The sequence below is a fragment of the Coregonus lavaretus genome (genome assembly GCF_964263955.1).
Source record: "Coregonus lavaretus genome assembly, chromosome: 33".
Classification (NCBI taxonomy): Eukaryota; Metazoa; Chordata; class Actinopteri; order Salmoniformes; family Salmonidae; genus Coregonus; species Coregonus lavaretus.
The window spans coordinates 28,857,298-28,883,237 of record NC_140020.1 but is presented as its reverse complement, the minus strand read 5'-3'; the positions used below and the strand labels follow the sequence as shown (position 1 = coordinate 28,883,237).

The 25,940-nt window shown below is 42.3% G+C and overlaps 1 protein-coding gene across 3 annotated transcripts; it reads right to left on the bottom strand.

The window, feature by feature from the left end:
* Positions 1 to 205: 205 nt before the first annotated feature.
* LOC311108358 (CYFIP-related Rac1 interactor A) lies at positions 206 to 25,940 on the bottom strand. 3 transcript variants are annotated; one of them, XM_084150992.1, is made up of 12 exons: positions 25,790 to 25,940; positions 12,890 to 12,944; positions 8,005 to 8,084; positions 6,144 to 6,265; positions 5,804 to 5,909; positions 5,079 to 5,215; positions 4,811 to 4,888; positions 4,436 to 4,552; positions 4,138 to 4,217; positions 3,860 to 3,986; positions 3,606 to 3,676; positions 206 to 3,281 (listed from the first exon to the last, which is right to left on the bottom strand). In XM_084150992.1, exons 3-12 carry the CDS (start codon positions 8,072 to 8,074, stop codon positions 3,218 to 3,220), a joined length of 972 nt encoding a protein of 323 aa, XP_084007118.1. In that variant the 5' UTR covers positions 8,075 to 8,084; positions 12,890 to 12,944; positions 25,790 to 25,940; the 3' UTR covers positions 206 to 3,217. The 3 variants fall into 3 exon arrangements, with proteins under 3 accessions (XP_084007118.1, XP_084007119.1, XP_084007120.1); XM_084150993.1 differs by lacking the exon at positions 25,790 to 25,940 and adding an exon at positions 17,687 to 17,756 and having other exon boundaries at positions 1,660 to 3,281; XM_084150994.1 differs by lacking the exons at positions 8,005 to 8,084; positions 12,890 to 12,944; positions 25,790 to 25,940 and adding an exon at positions 7,674 to 7,933 and having other exon boundaries at positions 1,660 to 3,281.

Sequence of the window (25,940 nt, the reverse complement as noted above, 5' to 3'; positions counted from 1 at the left end):
GAGACTTAGAAGAGAAGCCGTTCAACCAAACACAGTACTGGGAGGATGGAACTGATAGTGTACTCGAGACGGGATTTACATCAAATCATGTTGACGTTAATTTCCACCAAGTTTAATTATGACAGGAATACACAATGTATGGACATATGACTATGATTTGATGTTTGGTCTGGAAAATGTCAATAAAATATTCATGACAACAAACCCAGGTGCAGAAATGTACCAGTTTAATTTTCAGTTCACACATCCATTCAATATGCAATATAAAGCAAAAGCCATTCATAAACATCGAACCAACGTTCCAAACCATTAAAAACTATTGTCAGTTAAAACAAATCAAATTTATATTCAAATATCTCAATAATATTCAACACAGCTTGCATACAACACAATAATAATAGCATACTGGGCTGAAGACATTGTGTAGTTCAATACTGAAAGAAGTTTGACAGAAATCTTTTTTGGAATTAAACCTTTGAAACATCCTCAGTGTATTGATGTATCAATATCATAAGGTGTACATTTAGCTTGACATTTCTGACAGTCCATGTACAGTATTCATTAATTGCATATATACATTGCATCCATCACACACAAAAAGTATGGCTCACACTTGTCACAGTGTATTATGGATCACCAGAAAATATAGAAAATAATAAACAATTAACATGAATGTTAAAATCCATGGTGGATATTTGACCTATTTTTTTCTAAAATGTTTGTTAGTAGTATTGTATTATCATGATGAGTAATGTTACTGAGATGCATTGAGTATGTAAGGATTTTATTGAAGCTTGGATGACATTCTAAATAGATATTCACTGTGTGTGGATTTGAAACTCTATAATAGCCCTTCGTCTCATTTCACAACACTGTAGAGCCTAATCATTTACTGTATAATTAAATACATTTAATTAATAATTCTCTGAGGTTGGTGACTATTGTTCACTTAGTGACAAGAAAAGGCACAAGACAAGCTACTTTAATCTAGCATAAAAGCCCATTAATGGTCATAGGGTTGTCGGTTTCTCTAATAAGGAAAAATGTGAACAGGATACATTTGTAAAGGCTTAGCTATTGTTTAGTAGCCTGAGTGCCAGTCTGTGCTATCATGCCAACTCCCTGTCACTCATTGTCAAGTGACAAATGTTTGGCTTGACAATGGCAGCATGTGAGTTAATTGGGCAAAATATCAGAATTGGGCAGCCTGTGTAAACACAGCCATAGTCTAAAATGGTTCATCCCTGCATTTCCCCATCATTAAATAAAAAAGCTTCAATTCCACATGCGTCTGGACAGACAGGATCGAGACAGCAGCACAAGAAGTTAATGCAGATTTTCTACAAGTCATTAATCAATAACAAGCGATTGTCTGACCTTTACCAAACAACGTTTTTTCTCCAATTCATAGAACACCACATATTTCCAGAACAGCAGCCACTCACAATCCTGACATTTTGTAGATAACTTTCCAATATTGTTTTCCTGTTAATAATTAGATGACTGTAATATACCACTGAACCAAGTGAAAGATCTATACACCAGTGTATACATGCTGAATGAGCTTAGAGAATCCTCCTATAATGCCCCTTTGGTCAATGTTCATTAGCATGAAACAATGGTGCACACACAAAAAAACTGTTCAAAAGGGCAACACAAGTTACACAGTCTGAAATTGACATATTTAATCAAATCATCAAACCAAGACAGCCCAGGTTATAATAATAATAATAATATGCCATTTAGCAGACGCTTTTATCCAAAGCGACTTGAGCTACAGGGAACTCGCTCAGGTTACTGCTTGGATATGGAGTCTAGATTTAATCTTTGAGTGCCTCCAAACAAAATCAGTGACACAAATATCTTTGTACATTTGGATGTAAGTAACGTATAGGAGTGAGCGACAAGGATAGGCTTTATTCTACAGAATGGCACTTTATGTGTACTGAAATGATAACTGGTATAAATGGGATTCATTAGAGTGTCATTTTTCACCCTACCAGAAGTGACTGTCTTGAAGTGTGACCGCAGTCCAATTCTCGACCCTTCTTCTCAAAGTGTGTACTCGTTCACACCCCTTCATAGAATGGACAGGTGTGGGAACTCACTCTAGTCAACACTTACACCAAACCAATGTTGAGGGTGAGGGAACGAGTGTACACTTCAGGTATAAGGATAGAGAATGGGACCACAGCAAGACTGAGGCTTCACTGGTCCATACAGGATAAAGGAGAACTACTAGGAGAGAAGTTAAGGCTCATCATCAGCACCACTATCCTACTACCCGAGTAGAGACCTCAAAATGGTGGAGGAAGGAATTGTTTTTGCCACTGCGTGTCACTTAAAAATAACCTGACATCATTTGTATTTACAGCTGCTTCTTTGAGCAATGGATTTGTGTTAGATACAAAGAGCCACACATACAAAAGGAACACACCTCATACATGAAAAATCAAGAAAACTAAATTACATACTGTATCCTCATCCTCCTGCCATAAAGGTTAAAACGTTTGGTTGATTTGTTTATTTCTTTTGGCGCCGTCACTTCCTTGCCAACAAAGCACAACAATGTCCACCAACTTACCAAGAACACTTTATATGAAAGCCATCATCACTATTCCCCTCAATGCTTCCCTTGCTAAATTCCAAACCAACCTCTAGTCCCTACCCTACTACAGGCACTTCTGTAGATCTGATAGGTTTGAACAATCAATCCACAGGAATTTTCGCCATATTGCTTACACCTATCCAATCATTCCATTCCACAGGGATTAGGTAGCCTGATCTCAGATCAGTTTGTGCTGTCTTGCCAACAATGAACAACCATAGGCGTTAGGAAGACAGCGCAAAATGATCTGGGACCAGGTTGGGGGTCAATTTGGAATTCAGCTTCTGTTGACACTGAACCACCAATGATGAAGCTCCTTTCATTCGCCTGCTCACTCACAGGAGCCAACCAGAGTGCTTGTTTCTCCAAGTGCTGCTTGCCAAGCTCAGTTTGTAAGGCTGAAAGGTATACCCACAATTTGTGCTTCAACAGAATTACAGTATAGCCAATTCATTTTTCTAAGTAAAAAGGTACAAGTTCTATATGTTTCAGTAACTTGGAGGGAATGACTATGTAAATACACAAGTATTAACATCCAGTCTTAAATTATGTAAACATATACATCTTTTTTTGAGGTCAGTACATTGATCCTCTTTATATCAAAAAATGTTACTGAAGCATCGTTCGGATGTTTTTTGGAGTGGACTCGTCATTCAGGTGTTTCGTGGTGAACCTGAAAGAGAGAGCAGACTAATTTGAAGCAGGCCATAGGACTGAAACACCTACATGACATGGCCTTTTCTATTAAAATATGCCATATTACTAAAGGCTTTTAAAAGATATACAAGAGGCACATGGATTATTTGCTGTATCGCCAAGAAACACGCTTTATACAAAAAGCACCCTGCCTACCATTCTCGAACATTGTAAATAGCACTCCTACCACGGCACCATTAAGAAATAATTTGGCATTTAAATTCAGAAACTTTAGTAAGATTTGACATTGCCTGTATCCTCCTCAGAGAAGTACTAAACCGAGGTGAGGCTAGAGACTTACTTGAGGGCGTTCAGGAGACCTTCAACGTTATCTGCTGGTTGTTCTTTCAGGACCTTTATGCATCCCTTCATCTGACGAAAAATAAAAAAAAGTATCTTGAAATACACATTTAAAGCATTCGAAATAGACACTCACCCACATTTTCCATTGACGTGATTTAGACGAAAGAGGGAATTACATTGCTAACATTAGGGTAAGATTGGGCCTTCAGGGTATTATGGTATCAGTATATATATTAGAGAGGAGGTTCTCACGTCAATCTTGGAGGACTTGTTGAAGGCGCCGTTGGGATGGACGTGGTCGTACAGGATGATGACTCCAACCATCACTCTCATACAGAACAGCAGCGTGTCCTCACTGTTGAACCTGCTCGTGTAGTCCCTGGAGAGAAAGACACCGAGACACACACACACACACACACGTGTCAATTCAAAGTACACGTTGAGTGGCATCAATAAACAGACGGTCGCTCTGGATATATTTTCCCTGGAATGTCGCTCTGCTAAAATGTCTACATGTCAAGTCAACTCACGGTGTCTCCAGCATGACTTTACAGACGCTGGCCATGGTGCTGAGAACGTCAGTGGTGTTCTCCAGGGGTAATGTCTTATTCTGGGGGGGGGGGGGGGGGGGGGGGGATAGAACATGGTGACTATTATCAACATAACACCAACTTGCCTTAAAATCAGACTGAACACGATGACTACACTTAACAGTGAACACCACTAAACGCTAACGGACGGTGCTGCTATCAACTTAAGTGAACACAAATCTTAACATCAAATCTTACCACAGAGCAGCTGACAACGAGGAGAGGAGCAGTTTCTTACCTCTGTTACGAAGCTTGTCGTAGCTGTGCTTAAGGTTTTCAGCATGGGTGTCGCCTCGGCGTAGAACAGTGACATTCTGTTGGCCATCTCATTGTTGACCTCGCTCTCTATATCCAACTAGAGACAAGACAGGACAAGAGTAAAGCAGACAGTCAGTGTCAATATCTGATCCATCTTTAGCTTCAAGGCAGACGAGACTGGATGGCAACGACAAAGGAGTTCAGACTGCGAACCAAAAACCGACAAGCTATTCAGTCACAAACATTCTGGTAACGTCCCCAAAATTGCCAAGTTTTTCAGAAATCCTGGTTGCAGGATTGGGAAAGTTACAGGATTTTTGAAACCCTAGATATGACAGCGCTTTCTCTGACTCACATTCATGTTGTTTATCCTGTTTCGACTGATTGTCCTTCTGTAATAACTGAAGTCATTCTGGATGGCAGGAATTCTCATCTGAAAGAGAGGACAATCATTTAGTCCCAACACAGACAATATGGGAACTCTTATTTACCGGAGGGAATAAAACAGGTGCAAACATTGCACTTCTACAGAAAAATGAACAGCTTGAAATGATGTGTGTGTGTGTAATGAAAGTGTTGTTTGACGATGTAGTGTTCCAATAGCAGTCATATGTCAGTCTGACCTTGAGTTCATCAAAGCGCAGGGTGAAGTGGAGGATCTCAGCAAACTGTTTGGCCAGAGCCTGCTCCTTCTCCAGGTGCTGGGTTGGGGTGTAGGGAGGACACGTCAGGGACTCCAGCAGGCTCTGAAGAGCCTTCTCTACAGGAGGAGAAACACACAGATATTACATTACAAACACGAGTAAGGTTTTAAACACGCCAGGCTCTCTAGCAGACTATGCATGGCCCTCTCTACACACACCAGGAGAAGGAATGAGGCTAGGTTGATTAAAACAGTTTTCAGGTCTCAAATGTGAAAAAGACTACACTTAAAAGACATGCTCCCGAACTTTGGCGAATACTAAGTATTTTTTCTACCTCCCGCTTTGGGCTGGATGTGTCAATATGTAGTTTATACATGCATAATTTTTTGGCAGAATTACTGTTTTACCTCAATTAGCCACATCTAGCAAGAGGCACATCTTGCACCCACAGCAAAGCGAGAGAGCAATGACGTGGTGCTCATATCTGCACTTGTGTGACGTAGTACGCAATTTTCGGGGACCACTTTTAGCTCGTAAGCGCTACTTTCAGAACAACTGCCTAAAAAAGTATACAAAAGTACCAAATAATCCCTTTACAATAATAGTATAGCACCATCACAAAATTTGATTTATTGGCTTTTGACAGTAATTCTAAATGTCATCCCCTCTGTGCTTCTTCGTGGAGGGATGAATGTTGGATTTACCTAATCTCAGCGAGAAGCCGTAGAACTTTTTGAGCCGTATGACTAAGGGGCAGACTGAGTTCCATGCTCTCTCCTGTAGGAGCATGTCATTGGGGTTCTGAATGGCCTGGGGACACACAGACACCATGGTTAAATATACATAATCTATATGGAATATTTTAAAAAACAGGTCAGAGAATTGGAAATCATTTTGAGATCATTAATTGAACGATAAATGTATAGGTTTGTTTCAGTTTGTGTGTGTGTGTGTGCGCACATTTGTGAGTGTACTGAATATGAATAGCTTATGTCTACGACTGTTTGTGAGTAAGTGTCAGCATTATCCAGTAGATATACATACATCTCGTATCTCCTGTCCTGCTCCCTTGTAGGCCTGTAGGCCAGAGAGAATGCTCTCAGAGTCCTGGAGCACCGTGTTCACCTGGTTCCATACCTCCCTCTCACAGTCTGTAGGCTGTGCATCTGACACACAACAACAACAGTTAGCCTGGCTAGCTAGCAGGCAGCACATAGACAACAAAACACTGTACATGAAACTCCTACACATTGACACTTTGGTTTTCAAAGATTAAATGTGATGAGGCAAACTGTACGTTTACAAGAATTGGGAAGTTTCAATGTGTATGCCTTTATCGGTTTGTCAAAAATAATCACGTACATATAGGCCATTTTCTCACACCGTAATACAACTTCTAAGCAATTAATAGAATGCTATCAATTTACTTTAGTGAGGGAATTATAAAACATTCAGCAAGCACGACAAACATGAATATCTCTGGAATCAAAGCTAGACTAAATCTAAACCATGACTAGACAAAGCAAGGCTACTCTGTGGTAAACAGGTCAGCAGCATGGTATCTTACGGTATTAAAGCAGCATGACCTGCTCCTCCCTATGAAGCTACAGCAGGCTGAGGCTTACAGCTCTGCCCTTTAGAAGGCTAGCTTTTCAAAAGCATACTCATGGCATTTTTCATATTATAAGCTGCAGCTAACACACAGTCAGTAGCCTACATTATCTTCAGACAAAGGCTAAATATAGAACATCAGCTAAAATACTATGACTGTGGAGAGTATTTGCATTGTAAGAAATTCCCCTCCATCAACTTCCTCTGTGGTAGATTTAAAAAAAGAGTGATGTTGACACTATGACAACAAGAGGGAATTAATAAGGTTATCACTAAGGAATCTGCTTGGTGTGAGTGCATCCCCCATTTCTGTGTGACTTTAAGCCAAAAACAGGATATTTTAATATGTTAACAGTTCAGCTGTTGTTTCTAACCTATATTATGTTTAGGAAGAGTGCAAGGCAATGAAGCAATGGAGATACATGAATGCATGCAACATGAGACACTCTGGTTTACAACCACTATGCTAGTTCGAACTACATCTGGGCCTAGTCTAAGATCTCTACTAGCAGGACAAGCAAAGAGCAATAGAAGGTCAGGATATCATCAGGACGTAAAATACGACAACATCTAAAAATAAATAAATATATATATATATATATATATATATATATATATATATATAATGCATAATTTGCTGGCATGAGACATTATGAGGAAGATGACAAATGGTGCGTGCAAAAAAGTAGGCTTTTAAACAGATATCACTTGGTTAGATGATATCGACAATAGGCAAGCAATGGGCTATTCTAGGAGCAGAGAGACTATGAAGCATGCAGGTAGGTTCGTAAAAAGGTCAGAGTCAATTCCAGTTCATTTCAGCCAATGAAAGAAAATATCCTTATTGGAAGCTAATTGTAATGGAATTGTCCCAAAACCCTGGTTAGTAAAGTACTGTAGCTCTACAGAGGTAAAGATCTACAGAAGGGAGAAGAACCCAGGCCAAGCAAAAGCTGTGCTCACTTTCAAAGTCAAGGAAAAAGTTTGGCCCCTGCTCAAGCTCAGTGCAAGTGAGCACTTTTAATAGATTCCCCATTTGGTTTCTGAAAGAGAGAAAAACGAGAAGAAAAGGAGAGAAAAAAAGAGGCGTGTGGTGTGTTAGAGAGATAGCCATGGAGAGAGATCGAGACAGGTACAGAGACAGCTCCATAGCTTTAGGTCCAGGAGTGACCCATAGATACAAGCCAACTGCTTACTGACTGACTATGGGAAGAGGTTTGTGATTACACTGACTGGGGCTGAAGGAGGGAAGAGTTTCATGGTTACACCTCCTGTCAAACTCCTTCAGACTTACTTTCAAAGTCCAGGAAAAAATGTGGATAGTTCTCTATTTCCCTTGTTAGGACTTTTAGAAGATTACCCATTCCAGCAAACCTGATCAAAAATGAAAGAATGATAGAAACAAAAAAAGGTAAAAGTAAATCCTTTTAGATGCATTTGAATATACGTACAATTCAATGTGTCAAATTATTCAAGAGAACATTCACTGTGGTAAAAACATTCAATGATTATAAAAAGACAATGCATTTATTTATAATCTCCTTTGAACACATTTCACACTAATATACAGCACATCAACAGAGGTTGTTTCAACTCGTTTCTGCCCTTTATAGACTTTGATAACCACAGCGACAATATTTGTGTAAAGCGAAAGTCACTCAATCTCATAGACCTGACTGGTAAGTGGTTCTCTTCCACAGACACTCAGAACAATGAAAACAATCTTCTAGAGGCCGCTGTCAAACATTCCAGTCCATTAGCATTCTCTCACCAGTGTGTATGGTACAGTTATAAGGTGAGGTGTCCTCTACTCCAGCGATTCAGAACTGGTGGGTCGCAACCCACATTTTTGAATAGGTCGCGGGTGTCTGAGCAACATTTTTTGAAATAAAGACAAACATACTCCAGTCTGAAGTTAAACCAGGTAGAAATTGTGTAGAAATGATATTGAACTTACATTGTTGAATAATTTAATCCATGGGCGCAACTTTCACTGGGGACAGGGAGGGACAATCTGAAATTGCATTTTTGTCCCCTCCCCCCAGTTTAATTATTGGAATGTCTGGGGCGGAAGGTAGTTTAGTGGTTAAGAGCGTTGTGCCAGTAACCGAAAGGTCGCTGGTTCTAATCCCCGAGCCGACTAGGTGAAAAATCTGCCGATGTGCCCTTGAGCAAAGTCACCCTAATTGCTCCTGTTAGTCGCTCTGGATAAGAGCGTCTGCTAAATAATGTAAATGTAAAACGAATGTGATACAAAACCGGGCAACAGTGTGCTTTAGGACCATGTGGACACCTCCGAGTGTCGGTTGGAGTGTTTATCAGACAGGATTCCATTTTTTTTACTTTAAATACAAGTTATGTCCCCCCCACTTCTAAAACCAAAGTTGCGCCCCTGATTTAATCTCTGAAATGTTTTTCTTCAATCACAGTATTTTCAATATAGAGCTATTAGCAGTGGTATTTTGGTTGATTTAGTGGTTTCAAACCAGAGTTAACTAACATTCTTCATCAAGAATATGGGCAAAAGGTTATTATTGACAAAGAAAGAGGTGGGAATGCTGTTCCCTTGTCATATAATTGCTACACTTACTATCAATATAGCATTAAAAATTGTTTTCCAGATTTTGGCAATTATTTTCCGCAATGCAAATATTGGGTCTCGACTGAGACAACCTGGTTCAACCAAGGCAAAACCAGTTGAAAACCACTAATCTACTCCACATCAAGATATAGTGATGTGATTTAGTTGTGGGTTAGGTGTTCATGGAATGCATGTACTAGGCCTGTGTAATGGAATAACACACTGGCTCCTCTATGTCTCACAGTGTGTGTGTGTGTTTGTGTGTGTGGTGTGAGTGCATGCGTATTTAGAGGCCTGAGGAAATTAAAACAGAGGTTCTTCATATCAAGTCTTTAGAAGATGAAGTTCTTTAAGAGCTCAGTCTTGTTAAATCAATAGAAAGGGGTATTTATGTCTTAAAAACACCAGTTGAGCCACTCTTTAAACCATTTCATTGGAGGCAACAACAGGCGGTAGTAATTTCCAGAGGATAGGCTACTTTAAGCACTGCTTTACGGGTGGTCCCTATAACACATAATTACACACCAGGCTAGCTACATCAGAGGCTAGTGAACATGATAACCATTAAGCAAGGGTGATCTATTGCAGTGGTTCCCAACCAGGGGTACTAGGACCCTTGGGGGTACTCATGACTAAGTCGCTTTGGATAAAAGCGTCTGCTAATTGGCATATTATATTATTATAACTTGGGCTATCCACGGGGTACTTGAGAAGACTCATGAGACCACAGGCCTACTGGTAAAATGCACATGAGGGGGTACTTCAGGGGTACTCCGGGCAGAGCAAAATTCTAATTGGTGGTACATTAACCAAAAAGGTTGGGAACCACTGATCTAACGCAGCCACTGCTGGACCCAACAGAACGGGTAGGGAGTGAATGAGTGCAAACTTTCAGGAGAAGACAGATTATCAGAATGATCAGGCCTATTGGCTGTTTGGGTCTACTTATGCATGTGTTTTGTGGTTTGATTGGTCCATAAGCTAAGTATGTTAGTAAAACTGATATGCATGTCTCTACTGTACTATTTAGTAGGCTATATCCAGGTGTTCAATTCTAGAGAATTCACACACAGTACAGTGATATATTAATGCTGCTTTTTCCAGATACCAGACAGTAACTATTAGATTGGTGACACAAAGTCCCACTGTTACAGTGTGCTCTGCACATGATCATCACACTGTACGTCTCCCTCTCCCACATTGCATCTCTCTTACTGGAAAGCTCTTCAAAGTGACAGGCTAACGCTTAACAACAATGCATACGTAAGTCAACCAGTCAATCAATCCCTTTTGGAATCTTCAGCCCCTCACATACTCCTGAGAATGTAATCCACTTCATTCCATTTCATTTGAGGGGTGCATCACTTTTGCCCACTAGGGGCTGCTGTTGGCTCATGTTGCTTATTCCCAGTACAGTGCAGTACTTCATTGAATGTCCTAGAGCAGTTGACTACTGGGTTTGCTTCTCTCCTTTCATAACTTCAGCATAGAGCAGTTTTAGATACGGTACACTGCCTTTGTTCCAGCGCAGCACTAACACCACTAATTCAGCTAACAGTGGTCTCGATTCTAGAGACCACTATTCAGTTGAATCAGGTGTTGGTACAAAAGCCTCGAGTGGGAGACCCACTGCAGTTGTCAAAGTTCCAGACTGTGTCCCAAATGGCACTATATTCCCTACATTGTGCAGCACTACTTTCGACCAGAGCCTCATGGGCCCTAGTCAAAAGTAGTGCCCTATATAGGGAATTGGGTGTCATTTGGGAAGAAGACCAGTGTAGCTGTGTGGAGTACAGAGGAGAATGTGGAACACAATGATGTATCTTTTTGTCTTGGGCGGGCTGGATGATTCTGTTTATCAGGTTCAAATGGACTCTGTGGATTCACTACTGTTACCTGTCTCAGTCTCATGTGTCACACAGAGAAATTGAAAAATCAACAAGTCCAGGGCCAGTCTAAACAAGCACAAGCTAATATTCAGAGAGGGAGATTGGGATAGTTAGGCTGGGTATTACCATAGTAACAACAATGTGCTGACTGGCTGTATTATTGGTGTACTATTAAATCACCTTACTGTCACCTGGAACCTACCATATAGAACAGGGTTCTTCAATTCCGGTCCTGGAGGGCCGAAACACTTCTGTTTTTTATTTCTACCTGGTAGTTAATTGCACTCACCTGGTGTCCCAGGTCTGAATTAGCCCCTGATTAGAAGGAGAGGATGAAAAACAGAGGTGTTTCGGCCCTCCAGGACCGGAATTGAAGAACCCTGATATAGAAGGTCTAAGGAACACTGACTACAAACAAACATGTTCCTATATAAAGAATTCCTAGGAATAACGAAGAGATCTTAGCGGTGTGTGTGTGAGACAATTACGTCTTCAGCAGGCCTCCTGCTATAAGACAAGGCCTTTCCAGTGGAACCATCAGATGCCTCTCACTGACAGAATGGTAAATATGGAGGGGAATTCAGACCTGCTCGGTTCCACTGTCAACTATTTATCTGCATGTTTGAACCTGAAAACCAATGATTGAGTGATTTAATGTGCCTCCCTTTCCTGTGTTGGATTGGCTAAACCTAGAAACATGATACCTCACAGCTTTAAAAAGGGGCAATCTGCAGTTGGCTGTAGCAACTGCTGATTGCCCCTTTAAAAAGGGCCTTGTGTATCATTTTAAAGGGAAGTCTTTTAGGAGGACAGAAAGCAATACTGCTTTAACGGGCTGTCTAAAAGTCAAGTCTAAATGGTTGTGTTTCTTATTTTCTCTGCTGTGTGAGTTGTTGTTCTCAGTAGGGTTGGTTTAATACGCTCCACAACACTGTCCTGACTTCACTTTCAGAAATAGAACATTGTGAATGTTATTGTCACTGGTTGTCACGCTTTGTGCTTCGTAATTAAAACTCACTCAGTACAATTAAAGTCGAAACGAGCGGAACGCTAAACGGCTTTCCTAGCTGCTTTTAAATTGAAACAACCTCTGTTGGGGAAAAGACAGTGTCTAGAGAAAAAAAACTTTTGGTTGAAACCAGGATATCATTTTGGTGCACATATTTCAGAACTGTAGTAAATTGATAACTAAACCCTCACGGGTGGTTGCCCAGACCAAGATTTAGTCCTACTCCTGGGTTGTGTTCGGTACGGAACGGTAGAAAAAACTTGATGAAACTGAGGATGTGCAACAGGAACTTGTCCAATAAGAAGATACATTTTAGTTTTCCTGTTGAAAGACTTTTGGCATTGGTGTGCTCTGCTGAATATGACCCAGCTCTTAAAACAAGAGAAAGTTGTGTATCTTCCATAACAAAGAGGCTAATTTTAGACTAAGTACCATGTAATCATGATAACCACAGTAACATTGTTACAGGGTTGTACTGAGTCACTGAATGAATCAAGTGTGGTGGCGAGGTCAGGGCCTGTATAATGCGTTTCAGAGTAGGAGTGCTGATCCAGGATCAGTTTTGCCTTTTAGATTATAATGAATAAGATAAGGAAAGGGGGGGACATGATCCTAGATCCTACTCTGACATTCCTTACGAATACAGGCCCAGGGGTCATGCGTATCAAAACAATGTGATATAGAGATCTGTTCCCTGTACCTTATCTGGCAGAGGACTTGGCTTCCCTTCTAGAGCATCCACTTCTTCTTGGTTTCTGAAAAACAAATCGAGACCGCTTCTGTCAATATCTCATTGTCTTGCATAATATAGTGCATTGAACATCTAAAAGCAAGCACTGTCAATGAGTGTCAGATCAACAGCAAAGTGTAGTCGTCTTGTTATGCATCTTTGACATGGTACGTGACTGCGCCCGAACAAACAAACAATATTAGGTTTCCGTTGATCAACTTCCTCTTTCTCCCGGGTTAAACATGATTAGATTATTCAGGAGTGAAAGCGCCGTTCTAAAACGACGACAGGCAGACGGGCGAAGGCACGATGATTCAAATGCATCTCTCAGCTGTCCCATGTTAACATCCTCCTAGTCCACTGAAGACCCAGACCTAGTCGGCAGGGAAGGAGCACACACACACACACACACACACACACACACACATCCCAAATACAGTGACTGCCACAGAGCACACGTCAGATGCCACAGCTTGGCTCCGTGTAACGAGTGAAGATATGTAGAGCAACAACATGTCACGTTCTGTTTTTGTCCCACACACTGTAAAGCTTACTATGCCGTCAGAATTCCATCACTGTCGGTTCACCATCAGATCTCCCACATCTAATATCGAGGAACTGGAATGGAAATGAGGCTGTAGGGCAGTGCAGATACAAAGTTTGTTAACAGAATGACAGCACAAACTGCCCTGTTCTTCAAGTAAATGTGGTTTAGTAAAATGTTCTGTAGAAATTGTTAAAAGTAGTCCTCGCAATCATTGCTTTTTGTTCTCAGCATCATTCTGTTACCGTGTAATGGCCCTATATTAAAAGACACGTGCAAGAGTAGCTAAATGTGGAAGTACAAAATGCCCATATAGGCCAAACTAAGTATTTGTCAACAATCCTGAAAAGAAGCAAAAACACAAGCAACCATTTTCTCCCACCACTGTGTGCCAACATGTAGGCAGGGAAATTAAATCAACAGGACAACCCTGAATACCTTACACAACCCAGCCAAGGAAAGAGGGAGAGAGAGAGAGCTAGGCAACACGTGCTGAGCTGGTTTCACTGACAAGAGAAAACACCAATCCCTGTTACTTGCTTTGTCAACACACAAACATAGATGGCAACATAACGTGTTAGCAGCAGTCGCACAAACAGGACTAAAGTACACTCACACAATCAGGGCTACGACGCAGACATGCAAGCGCACACACACAACTCACTCTACTGGGTTTCCCTTAGACTCAGGCTTCGGTTCTAGCGACAGCGCATGTCCTAAGAAGGCCCAAGCTTATAGCTCTGCTTCAGGGCCTCTTGTCCTAATGACAGCCCCTTAGCCTCCTGCTCTGATGGGTCACAGAATACACATTCTGGAGTGGATGGAGAGAGATGGAGAGAAAAACAGATCTGCTCCTTTTACCTCCCTTCTCATCGGTCACAGCAAATAGTCCTCACCCGCTTCCTCCTCCCCCACACCTCCATCCAACCTGCCTGGCTGTGGAGCGAGGGAAGAGAGGATGGATGGAGAGGGCTGGTCTGGTCCCATGGGGACTGTTGAAGTGGTGGCGCAGCAGTCCTTAAATGGTCATAGTGGAGAGCAGGAAGATCCCCATGGTTAAACACGAGTGGTCTTGTCCTCGCCATGCTAGACACTCCATTACTCCCCACACGCGACACACACCATGGGCGCCACACACACCATGGCAGCCAACACACCATGTGTAGAGCACAGACCACGCCATCCATCTCAACACACATTTCACCGACTAAACAGCCTCTCTTCCCCCCTCTCTTTTTCTCTCACTCTCCTTCTGGAATGATGGAGAGATTCAGTCTGCGTTTCCCCTGGAAGAGACACAGCAGGTACTGGAATCAGGACGAGAGGTTACCTGCGTCCCAAATGGCATCCTATTCACTATTTAGTGCACTCCTTTTGACAAGGTCCCATAGTGCTATGATCAAAAAGTATTAGTGCCATTTGGGATACAGCGAGAATACAAGAAAATAAACATGTTTTTCAGCAGAGAGGGATTTTCCAGCCCGGTTACCCTACTACGGTAATAACAAGCACCAGTGTCGTACCTAGGTCAGAAGAGATGAGATAGGATGGTGTGCATCTCTAGTAGAGGGTGTGAAAGGCTTTGGACATTCAATGTTGAGGCTGAATCATGGCCAGTCTCTTGAACAGTGACGCCGTGTTGCTCCTTAGCATGATGAAGTTAGCCTGGGTGACAGTCTGTTTCTGCTCTCTTGCCAACTCCTTATGGAATTGTCATGCTAATGACAATGGAGTAGACAAAAGCACAAACAGATCTGGGACCAGGCTATGATGAAGTCGTCGTCTACAGGAAAAGCCTGCTTACTGCTTAGACACACACGTGCTGCTAATGAGCTTACGATGTATGCTAAGGCTACGTCACAAGAAGGACTAACTGTATCTAGATTTTTTTTTTAACTGATGAAGCGTAACACGACGAAAGACTTCCAATGTGTGTGTGGTGATAATCTAACGCTGATTGATCTGTCAGACTGTAGTAGTGTCATGGATAATGGGTGTTCACCTCTGACCTCTCACCTCTAGGTCTCCTCTCGTCATGAATTCTGGACAACGTGATCCACCTAGCCTCTGCAGTCCTTCTGCACACACACACATCTTGCTAACAGCCTGCAGCCTCCCGTCTAGGTGCTAAACTGTTGCCATGGTTACTACGGGCCATTGGACAGCGGGAAGCACAGGCAGATGACATTTCTGTAGTGGAACCCCCACAGGGAGAACACACACATGCACACCTCAGACCAGCTCTTTGTTCCTCACTGACAGTGAACCGGAACACTCAGTCAGTCACACATTCTAGTTCATTCTGATTCAACTGAAGGTGTTCCAAGCCAACCAGAGAGAACCCCTCTTATCTTGCGTCTCATTCAGACCAGGGGGAACTTCCCTTCAGTCATCCCAGAAGCAGAGAGATTTGAGGAACATCTTTCGCAGACACTTTCAGTGAAGCTCGAGAGTGAATGAGTGAGACAAACACAATTCTCTTTGAGACAGAGAGAGACAGAGACGTCTAGGCCTAGTAAGTAGGCTACTTAATGACTCTGTCAGTCAAAATAACTCTTGATAATGGCATGAATTTATTATCATAGCTATAGGCAAATGTGAAAATACAAATGTTGGCCATAGTCATGGCCTGGATAGTGTCAGTCATACGGTCTGTTGTTGACGAGCTAACTGACAGATCCCAGATTTCACCTGGGAATCCATTATTGACCAGAATGTTCTCCATCTCCAGTAGGAGAGTGATAGACTATGCTCAGAGTGGAGGTCACCCAAGAGGAGCCAATGGGAGTCTAGCAAAACCCATGTGATGCTCTCTCCATGCTGCCTCAGGATTCCTAGACGTCTGTCTCTCTCAGTGTGTGCATGTGTGTAGGCTATAGCAACAGCACTCTTCGGCTCTTGGCAAAGTGTTTTTCCTGTGGTGAGACATCTGCCTTAGCTTAGTGTGAGCAGCTCTTAACCGACAGACACACTCTCTCCAGGGTCAACCCAGGGTTAGTGATGGAGGTTCAATGGACTGGAAGATCCACAACGTCCCATGAGTAAATGACTCAGTGTGTCAAAACACCAGGCCATCTAGCTATCTCAACTCTGCATGGCAACAGCATGGCAGTCTAGCCTGTCTCCTCCCCGTCCACTGAAGCAGTGGATATGATTTTGTTAACAGCACATCATTTTTCTTCAGGAATATGAGCCTTTCTAATTTTATTTAACCATTGTTTTTACCAGAAACGTTGACAGAGAACACATTCTGAGCCATTCGGAAGCTGGGGCTTGGTAGGTGTTAGGGTCAATTCCTGTTAGTTCCGGATAAGAAAGAGCACCTTTTTTATTCATTAATTTCAATTGAATGGCCAAAACAGAATTGACCCCAAACCAGTACTGAACTCAATGCCCCAACACTAATACGCTTATTTCCACCAATCCCTTGCTTGGACTAGGGCACCAAGATGTGTTGAGGGGCCAAAGGGAAAAAGTTCGTTATCGTCACAATCAGTCTCATTTGAGACTTAGACTCCAGGTCAAAGTCAGATTTCATATTAGCAATTCTGACCTTACCTGATAGTTGAAATACAAATGTCTTTCATCATCTCTATATATTCTTATATCAGTCAATAAATATTAGGAGCAATTGCTATTAATTAGTTACATAGGCCAGTGGGCCTATTATCTTAAGAGGTTTGTGTTAGCAAATTAGCCTAACTTAAGTAAAAAAAGGAAATCTAGCCTACACACCACATCATTTTGTCTATAACTATCAAGGTAAACTGATGTCACTGCTTGTCCTACATTTGACAAGGACAAATAAACCCTGCTATTGTGCTGTGCCTGAAGACAGAGTAGTCTAAACACAATCAATACCAAAGACAGCAGGGAATGCTGTTCTTGTTCTTCCTCTGCACAAACCCAGCCAACTAGCTGAACTCGACCTGAAATGCACGGGAGAAAGTTCTCTCTCTCACCCAGGTGACTATTTCAATCAGCGTGCTACTCTGACAGACTGCTGCTGAGCTGAACCAAAAAAATGGATAAACCAAAAGCTTGCCAAATGAAAAAACAGAGAGATAAGAGAAAGATTAACTTCCTTGTCTGTCTCCATTGTCTGTACACACCACAAAGCTCTGCATCTTAGAAAACCACAATTCAACCGTCAGTTTGAACCCCTGCTTTAACATCTAGCTTAGCTTAGTTATATAGCCTATCAAAATGTTAGTTACCATTACCAGTTGGAAGATGAAATCACTCCTGTTTTGTAATCCAACTCGTCAATTGTAGGTTCTAAACTTCAAACAAGCCATCAGAGTAATGATGAGCTTATGATAGCACGGCATGAATCGGCGAACAGATTGTTTAGATTGTGTTTCAGGACAGATGGAGTGCGACCACTGAAGGGATGAAAGAGGAAGAGGTCATCAGGGGAGAAGTACTCATACGACAGAACATGGTCAGTGTAATCTCCCCTGGCTGTATTCCACTGCTGTTATGAAACACTGTACATTCCCCAACTACTGAAGAAATGGAAGTCAAATCTAGCATGACACACACCAACAACACATTTCCAAGTATTATCTTCAGCTTTTCAAATCTGCTATAGGGCCAAGGCAGAGCACATAAAATCAACACTAAAGTTTGAAATTAACTTCTGTCCGGAGGAGGTTCGTAAAAGGCCTGGCAAGTACAACTATTACTATTCAGTAAAATAGCACCATATTTAAACATCTTGTCTTTTGACAACCACCACATACAGGTCTATGTTGGAGGGGAATTTATGTCCCAAAACCTCCCCAATTAGTCAAATTTCAAAAAGTAAACAACCCTCAAGCCAAATCCCTCAATTATAGTAATTGTTCTTTGTCATTTTAGCTTCATAATGACAAAAGAACCATAAAAGTCCTTCTGAATATGTATTTAGCGACTATGTAAGGCTAACATCTGGCCTTGGTTTACATGTCTGTAACCTCAGAGGTGAATGTTACGTGAGGAAAGCAACAAATACTCACTGTAGTACAGCACAGTAGTAGTAGTAGTAGTCGAGTTGGGCCGACTCTTTTCTCCGTGTATATCAATGATGTCGCCCTTGCTGCTGGTGACTCTCAGATCCACCTCTACGCAGACGACACCATTTTGTATACATCTGGCCCTTTATTGGACACTGTTAACAAACCTCCAAGAGCTTCAATGCCATACAACACTCCTTCAGTAGCCTCCAACTGCTCTTAAACACTAGTAAAACTAAATGCATGCTCTTCAATCGAACGCTGCTGGCACCCGCCCACCCGACTAGAATCACTACTCTCGACGGGTCTGACCTAGAGTATGTGGACAACTACAAATACCTAGGTGTCTGGTTAGACTGTAAACTCTCCTTCCAGACTCACATTAAGAATCTCCAATCCAAAGTTAAATCCAGAATCGGCTTCCTATTTCGCAACAAAGCCTCCTTCACTCATGCTGCCAAACATGCCCTCGTAAAACTGACTATCCTACCGATCCTTGACTTCGGCGATGTCATTTACAAAATAGCCTCCAACACTCTACTCAGCAAATTGGATGTAGTCTATCACAGTGCCATCCGTTTTGTCACCAAAGCCCCACATACTAACCACCACTGTGACCTGTACGCTCTTGTTGGCTGGTCCTCATTACATGTTCGTCATCAAACCCACTGGCTCCAGGTCATCTATAAATCACTGCTAGGCAAATCCCTGCCTTATCTTAGCTCATTGGTCACCATAGCAACACCCACCCATAGTATGTGCTCCAGCAGGTGTATCTCACTGGTCATCCCCAAAGCCAACACCACCTTTGGCCGCCATTCCTTCCAGTTCTCTGCTGCCAATGACTGGAATGAATTGCAAAAATCTCTGAAGCTGGAGACTTATCTCCCTCACTAACTTTAAGCATCAGTTGTCAGAGCACCTTACCGATCACTGCACCTGTACACAGCCCATCTGAAATTAGCCCACCCAACTACCTCATCCCTATATTGTTATTTATTTAGCTCATTTGCACCCCAGTATCTCTATTTGCACATTATCGCTTGCACATCTATCATTCCAGTGTTAATACTAATTGTAATTATTTTGCACTATAGCCTATTTATTGCCTTACCTCCATAACTTGCTACATTTGCACACACTGTATATATATTTTCTGTTGTATTTTTTGACTTTATGTTTTGTTTTACCCCATATGTAACTCTGTGTTGTTGTTTTTAATCGCACTGCTTTGCTTTATCTTGGCCAGGTCGCAGTTGTAAATGAGAACTTGTTCTCAACTGGCTTACCTGGTTAAATAAAGGGGAAATAAAAAAAAAACTAAAAATACAGTAACCTTAAAAAAAAAAACGGTCTCATCACTTGTTTTGGGATGAACGTCATAGGCCTTAGTAATTTAGGCTACCATATAAAATAATTTGTCACAGGCAAGCCACCAACCTAAAATGCATTTTAAGCTCAGGCTGAGGCATTTCAACTATAGCCTTAGCCCACATTAACTGCATGCTCCACTTTATCACAACACAAGGCCGAGGACCATGTGGCTGTGGCGCACTCATATCCATTTTTAAAAAGACCTTACTTGCTACACTGTTTTGACTGGCGAGAAAAACAGGCCTAAACTTTGGTTAGGAGAGCAGAGCTGTGCAATGCCTCCCTCAGGCTTGGAGCTCCAGTAATGTGTCAGGGAGCTGAGCTCAGCTTCAGGGAGGCTGGCTGAGTTTTGCCCTTATATGGGCAGAGGGCACGGGGTTGGGTGTGGAGGGGAACCTGCCTACCCACCCAACCAACACAATGGTTGCGTTGCTTTCTCTGACTGACTGACTGACTGCCACATAGCCTAGCCCTCCTCTGTAGGGCACTCAGCTGCTCACTCCCATTAGCACAGTTGGGCTAAAGGCTGGGGCTGAACTCATACAAATGCACTGCAGCCCCCACGTGTGGTTTTGTAGTAAGAGAGAGAGATTATGACGTCTGACGAACACTGTACAGAGGTTAAGGGTCATGGCATCAAAGGAACATTTTCAATTTTCGACGTCGCCTCGCTCGTCTAGCTTTTTGTTTACTAAGCAGTGTAGACCTTAAATTAAACGCAAACAGTGGCGAGAAAGAGAGAGCTAAAGTGGTATAGAGGGAACAGAGGTAAACAACAAGAGCTCTTTAGTCAGTCAGCCCAGCCAGTCAGCGGCACTGAGAGAGACTGAGGGTTGCTGTGGTATTCAGAGCCAGAGAGGAGGAGTGTCCTGCCCTGCCCTTACCACCAGTTTATTACCGCGTGGGACCCCAGGCGTAGAAATCCTCCTACGTCGACCTCGTGGGCCTGAATAGCACTTCTGTTCTGGTGGGTTCCGCATGTCAAAAGCACCAAGACACAAAGGAGCCATTTCTCAGTGTGTGAGAGAGAGGAGAAGAGATGAATTCACTACAGGCCTTTTTCCTGGGGTGGAGACTGCCAGGGCTATGCTAAGATAGCTAGGCCCAACATGTAAGCACAGAGATGTTAGGCCTATTTGTCGTAAGCGTTCAATGAGATGCTTTTATCCTAAGCAACTGCTATTCAGTAGATAATGTAAGAATCAAACCCACTCTGGTGTAACAACCACTGACTGAGCGATTACAACCACATTACACTGTATATTATTAGTACAGTGTGGTCTGAGGATAATAACCATTATAGGGTGTTGTCTGAATGAGATATAGCCTAGGCCTGAAGCCAGAGGTCATTACCCCTGCCTGTCCGCTTATGATTCAGTGACACCTCGTTACTTCCTCCTCAACATGGTCCAAATTCCTCACCTTTGCACTGCAGCTGCTGGCCAGCAGGTTGTCATCGGCAACACAGAGATATATAGCTTAGAAGTTACAGAAAAAAAGACAACCTATAAGGGAAGAGTGGTTTTTATATAAGCCCTTTTGGGCTTCCAACCTCACCTTCGCAACGTTTTTACCAGTTTTTTGTCTTTCACTTCTTTTCTTTGGTGCGAATAAATAGAACCTAAAATCAAAACATATCAGGAAATGTGCAAAAGAGGAAGACAGTTGAACAATAAAGCTAAATTATGATTTGTTATGATTTGTTCTTCTGTAGTTAGTTTCAGGACCTCTTTCACACTACTGTCGAAGCATGCTCGCTCACTTGATACATTACGGAATGCTGCACTTGACCCGTTGTCTTTTTTTGGCGCTTTCGGTTATTATATACTACCCAGAGATGTGTGACTGTGCTTCTTTTTTGCCTGAATAATATTCCCAGTACTTTCACAGACTTACCATTTACCAAAACAACATAAATCTCCCTTCTATTCCAGCAGCTGCTGAAATCAATGAGCACGCTGCGGAGCTGAGAACAGACAGGCAGGCAGCCTTGCAGGCAGCCAGGGGCCAAGGTTACAGTCAAGATCAGATGCCAGCTGGAGAACTTGAAAAACAGGCGGTAAAAGAGTGGTAAGAATGCGTGGCTAGCGAGCTAACTCTCCAGGATTAGGCCTATATCATTGACCAGTCTATTCAAATCATAAGGAGACCAACAACTGAACTGTATGGCATTATTTGTCCGAGTGCAAGGCTAACTGACACTCCTGAATAAACCAGGTTTTAGGGCTATCATTGACCTGTCGTCAACTAAACTATTAGAGACTAATGACTGAACAGTTACTATGAAGCTATGTCATTTTTTGGCAGGTAACATGCGATGAAAGTCAACCCTACATCTATGACTAGGATAAGGAAACTGGTGTTTCCAAAGCATTAGGTGGCTTACAAAGAACTGTACTTACAGCAAAAATAAGCTATATAAAATAGGCCTAAGACATAGACTTGTTTAGAGGCGTTTTCAACCACAGAGATGAACAAATCAATATGAGGGAGTTGAGTATAGGCCTATTTCTTCCTACATTATGATTCATTCCTCAGCTCTGGTTTCAACAACATTGCTTGTGTCCGTCTGATGGTCATTAGGCTATAGCCTACACAAGGCAGAATTGTCTAATGTGTCAATGTAGCTAACCAACAAATTAGGTTACAGTGTGTTTGACTTCATTGCCAAGTGTGACTTCATTTCAAATAGGCTACTAGTGTGAGTAGTAGGCTTAATTTTTGTCCATTTTTCAACATTTCTAGGCCCATTTCCTTCAACACGACACAAAGCGTTACAGTCTCATGCTCTCTGGATATGAATGAGAAAAGTGAAACGTGAGCAGGAAGTTTGTTTACTGATTGAGAGTGCAGCCATATAACCGGGGCAGTTCAGTTCAAATACTTATTACCCACAAAGAGACAGGTTGGGTGAATCAGGAACTCAGAAACTACCAGATGATGATTTGCAGAGCATTTCAGAGCAGCACAGGACAGGCACGGCCATATACAAATAACTCCTTTCCTGTCTGGGAAAAATAACTAAGTGGAAAAAAAATCCTGGAATGCCAATATTGAACAGAAACAAAACATCAGGGTTAAGTCAGTCAACCCATCTAGGCCTATCCAGAGGCAGCCCAATTTTATTATCATGGCTGAGTCTGAGCAATGAGGCTCAGGTCTGTGCTGCTTCTGTCTGAATCCAGTCCAGATGGCCCTTTAGCTGATTCAGCATGCTGATTCACCCTGATGGACCATGGTAAACTGCCTGATAATGTGTAGAGGGCATCTGAGAGGAGGAGATGGGGGGGGGGGGGGGGGGGGGGGTTCCAGCCTGTCTTTATGGAAGTCGAGCTGTAGGCAATAGCAGACAGCAGTCGCTAGACTATATTATAAGATTGCTATATAAAGGCTAGGCCTAATGGTGTATTATTGCGTCCCTGAGATGTTTACGTTAAACAATTATCTAGGCGTTGAAAGATCTGATCCTCTGACCCTTAGGCGTATGTCTTGAATACAAAATCAAATGTCTTGAATTACAAAATCAGATATTAGGCTATTGGAGGAAATCCGGTGGGATAATCAATTTTATGCACCAAATATCTCCCGAGTGGCGCAGTGGTCTAAGGCTGTGCCACTAGAGATCCTGGTTCGAATCCAGGCTCTGTCGTAGCTGGCCGTGACCGGGAGACCCATGGGGCGGCGCACAATTGGTCCAGCGTCGTCCAGGGTAGGGGAGGGAATGGCCGGCAGGGATGTAGCTCAGTTGGTAGAGCATGGCGTTTGCAACGCCAGGGTTGTGGGTTCGATTCCCACGGGGGGCCAGTATGAAAAAATAAAAAATAATAATGTATGCACTCACTAACTGTAAGTCGCTCTGGATAAGAGCGTCTGCTAAATGACTCAAATGTAAATGTAAGATTGATGCAAAGCTCGATTTAGACTTCAACGAATGACTACCAAAGTAAAATGTAGGCTAGTTCTCTATAAAAAGCCCTTTATAAAGAATTGGTTTTCAATAACGCAACATGATGATAAAGACTAAAACATCCAACAAATTTAACAATTCTGGCAATGTTTTTTAGGTTAAAATGCAAAAAGCACATTCGTGCAAAATATCAGACACTGTCTAAGGTATGTGTTTGCTACTGGTGATAGGACACCGCAGCAGCAGCTCAAAACCACAATAAACAGCAACCCTCTGACTGGTTGTGAAAGTGGCAAGCAAGCGCATCCTGTTTTTCAGTCACAGTCAGGTGCACAAAACTGAGCAGAGGACATTTGTGGATTAACTATGATTTTACACTCGCTTCTCTGCCAGCTGGAGGGCAAGTGGAGAATTTTGTGTGGGCAAACTACACAGATATCATGCTTTGCCAAGAGCTAATAGTTTACTTCAAGTTCTCTTTCGCACTCAGTCCCTATGACATGTTCATATGTTCCAACAAGTCACTCAGCATGATATCTGGTGTCTATAAATGTCTAACAAAGTCCTCACAAAAACTGTACAGTAATTGATTAGTCAAGGTTCAGAAACCCCTCAACAGCAAAATAATATCTTCCATTGCTTCAATTAGGTTACAGTAGGTAAAGTATTGGAGGTATGACACTGTGGCAAAAACAAGGGTCAATAGGAAGTTTAGCCTACTTACTCAGTTCAGTCATTTCCAGGTCAAATGATCCATATTCACAAAACCCATCTGCCATAACAGTGACAGCACTGACTGAAGAAATGCTGCAACAAGATACCTGGCGTTCCAACCAAAACGAAACACACCAAGAGGCCCCGCTCCCAGCTCAGCGTTGAGAAGTGCAGCTGTCGCTGTAAGTCCAACAACAGGCAGCTTTTCACAATGGATCAGGCACAATAATAAATCAGGGAATCCTCTGGCGGTGAAGGAATAGCTCAGGCTGGTTTAGGCACATAGACAGAAACACAAAAATGCCAAGTATTTGGGTGGTCCAGTCAGCTAGCTATGTTCCCATGTCTAACCAAATGAAGGTCCCTTTTCCTGCCTGCTGACTTGTTTGTGTGCCTCCATAGCGTGCCTCCATAGTGTGTCTATGATGAATCTGCTGAAGCTTATATCTCTAGTACTGCAATCAATTTCCCAGGAGCTAGCAGCAGTCATTCATTGGCAGTTAGTTGGTTGTCAAGTGAGAAACAGCTGTTGCGGTCTGATGCTGGCAGCAGCAACCTGAAGCCAAAAATCACTAGACTCCATTGCCGGTTTGGCAGGATGGAACATAGAGACCCTATTCCTAATTGTATGGGTTGGATGCCCTGAGCTAGGAAGTACTTTACAGTTTTGATTTTGCTTCTAGGCATTCACCTGAATGTCTGAGACACTGGCCTGAGGCTAGTGATGTTGTAGCTATCAGTAGCATAGCAAGCTAGCTAACGTTAAAGTGTGTGCAAAGATACTGTTCAATGCACCCATGCCATGGCCATGCTCAACTGGAGAGCTGTTGATATTCAACAAAAGTTAGTTTTACCATTTCAAAACTAGGATGTCGTTATTTTAAAGTATTGTAGCTGAATGAACATGCAAGGCAGCAGCAGTTAGCAGCACACTTTAGCACACACTAGCTAGTTGGCTCACTAGACTAGCAGCACTAGTACTGTCAAGCTCATGACCAGAAAACTATTTAATTGCAGATAATAACTCCGTATTTGGAAGTTTTACGAAGTTTTTAGAACTAATGATTTAGATACAAAATTGTAGGCAATAGTTAGCAAATTGATTTAGCTACCTACCTACCTAACTCAGCATGTATGCATTCGGATTTTGGCAAACACACGAGTAGGCTAGCTACGTTAGCAATCTCACTTCCTGCGGCTTCTTCTATCCATGTGAACTCGCTTGACACTAACTGATTCTGCGTCGCTAACGTTGGCTACATATTTCAGCGACTACCGTTTATCTTAATTAGCCACAAAACGGTTCTTAATGTTGACCGCTCAATTACACTTACCAGTGATTTCTTCAAATACTACTTTTGAATGGGAGATCCGATGTCTCTGCACCCCGATAGCCCACTTTCACCCCCTACTTTCAACCGTACAACAACAACGCTCTATTTTCAGTGTACCTCTCCCTCCAACACCGTAAAAAAGCGTGTATCT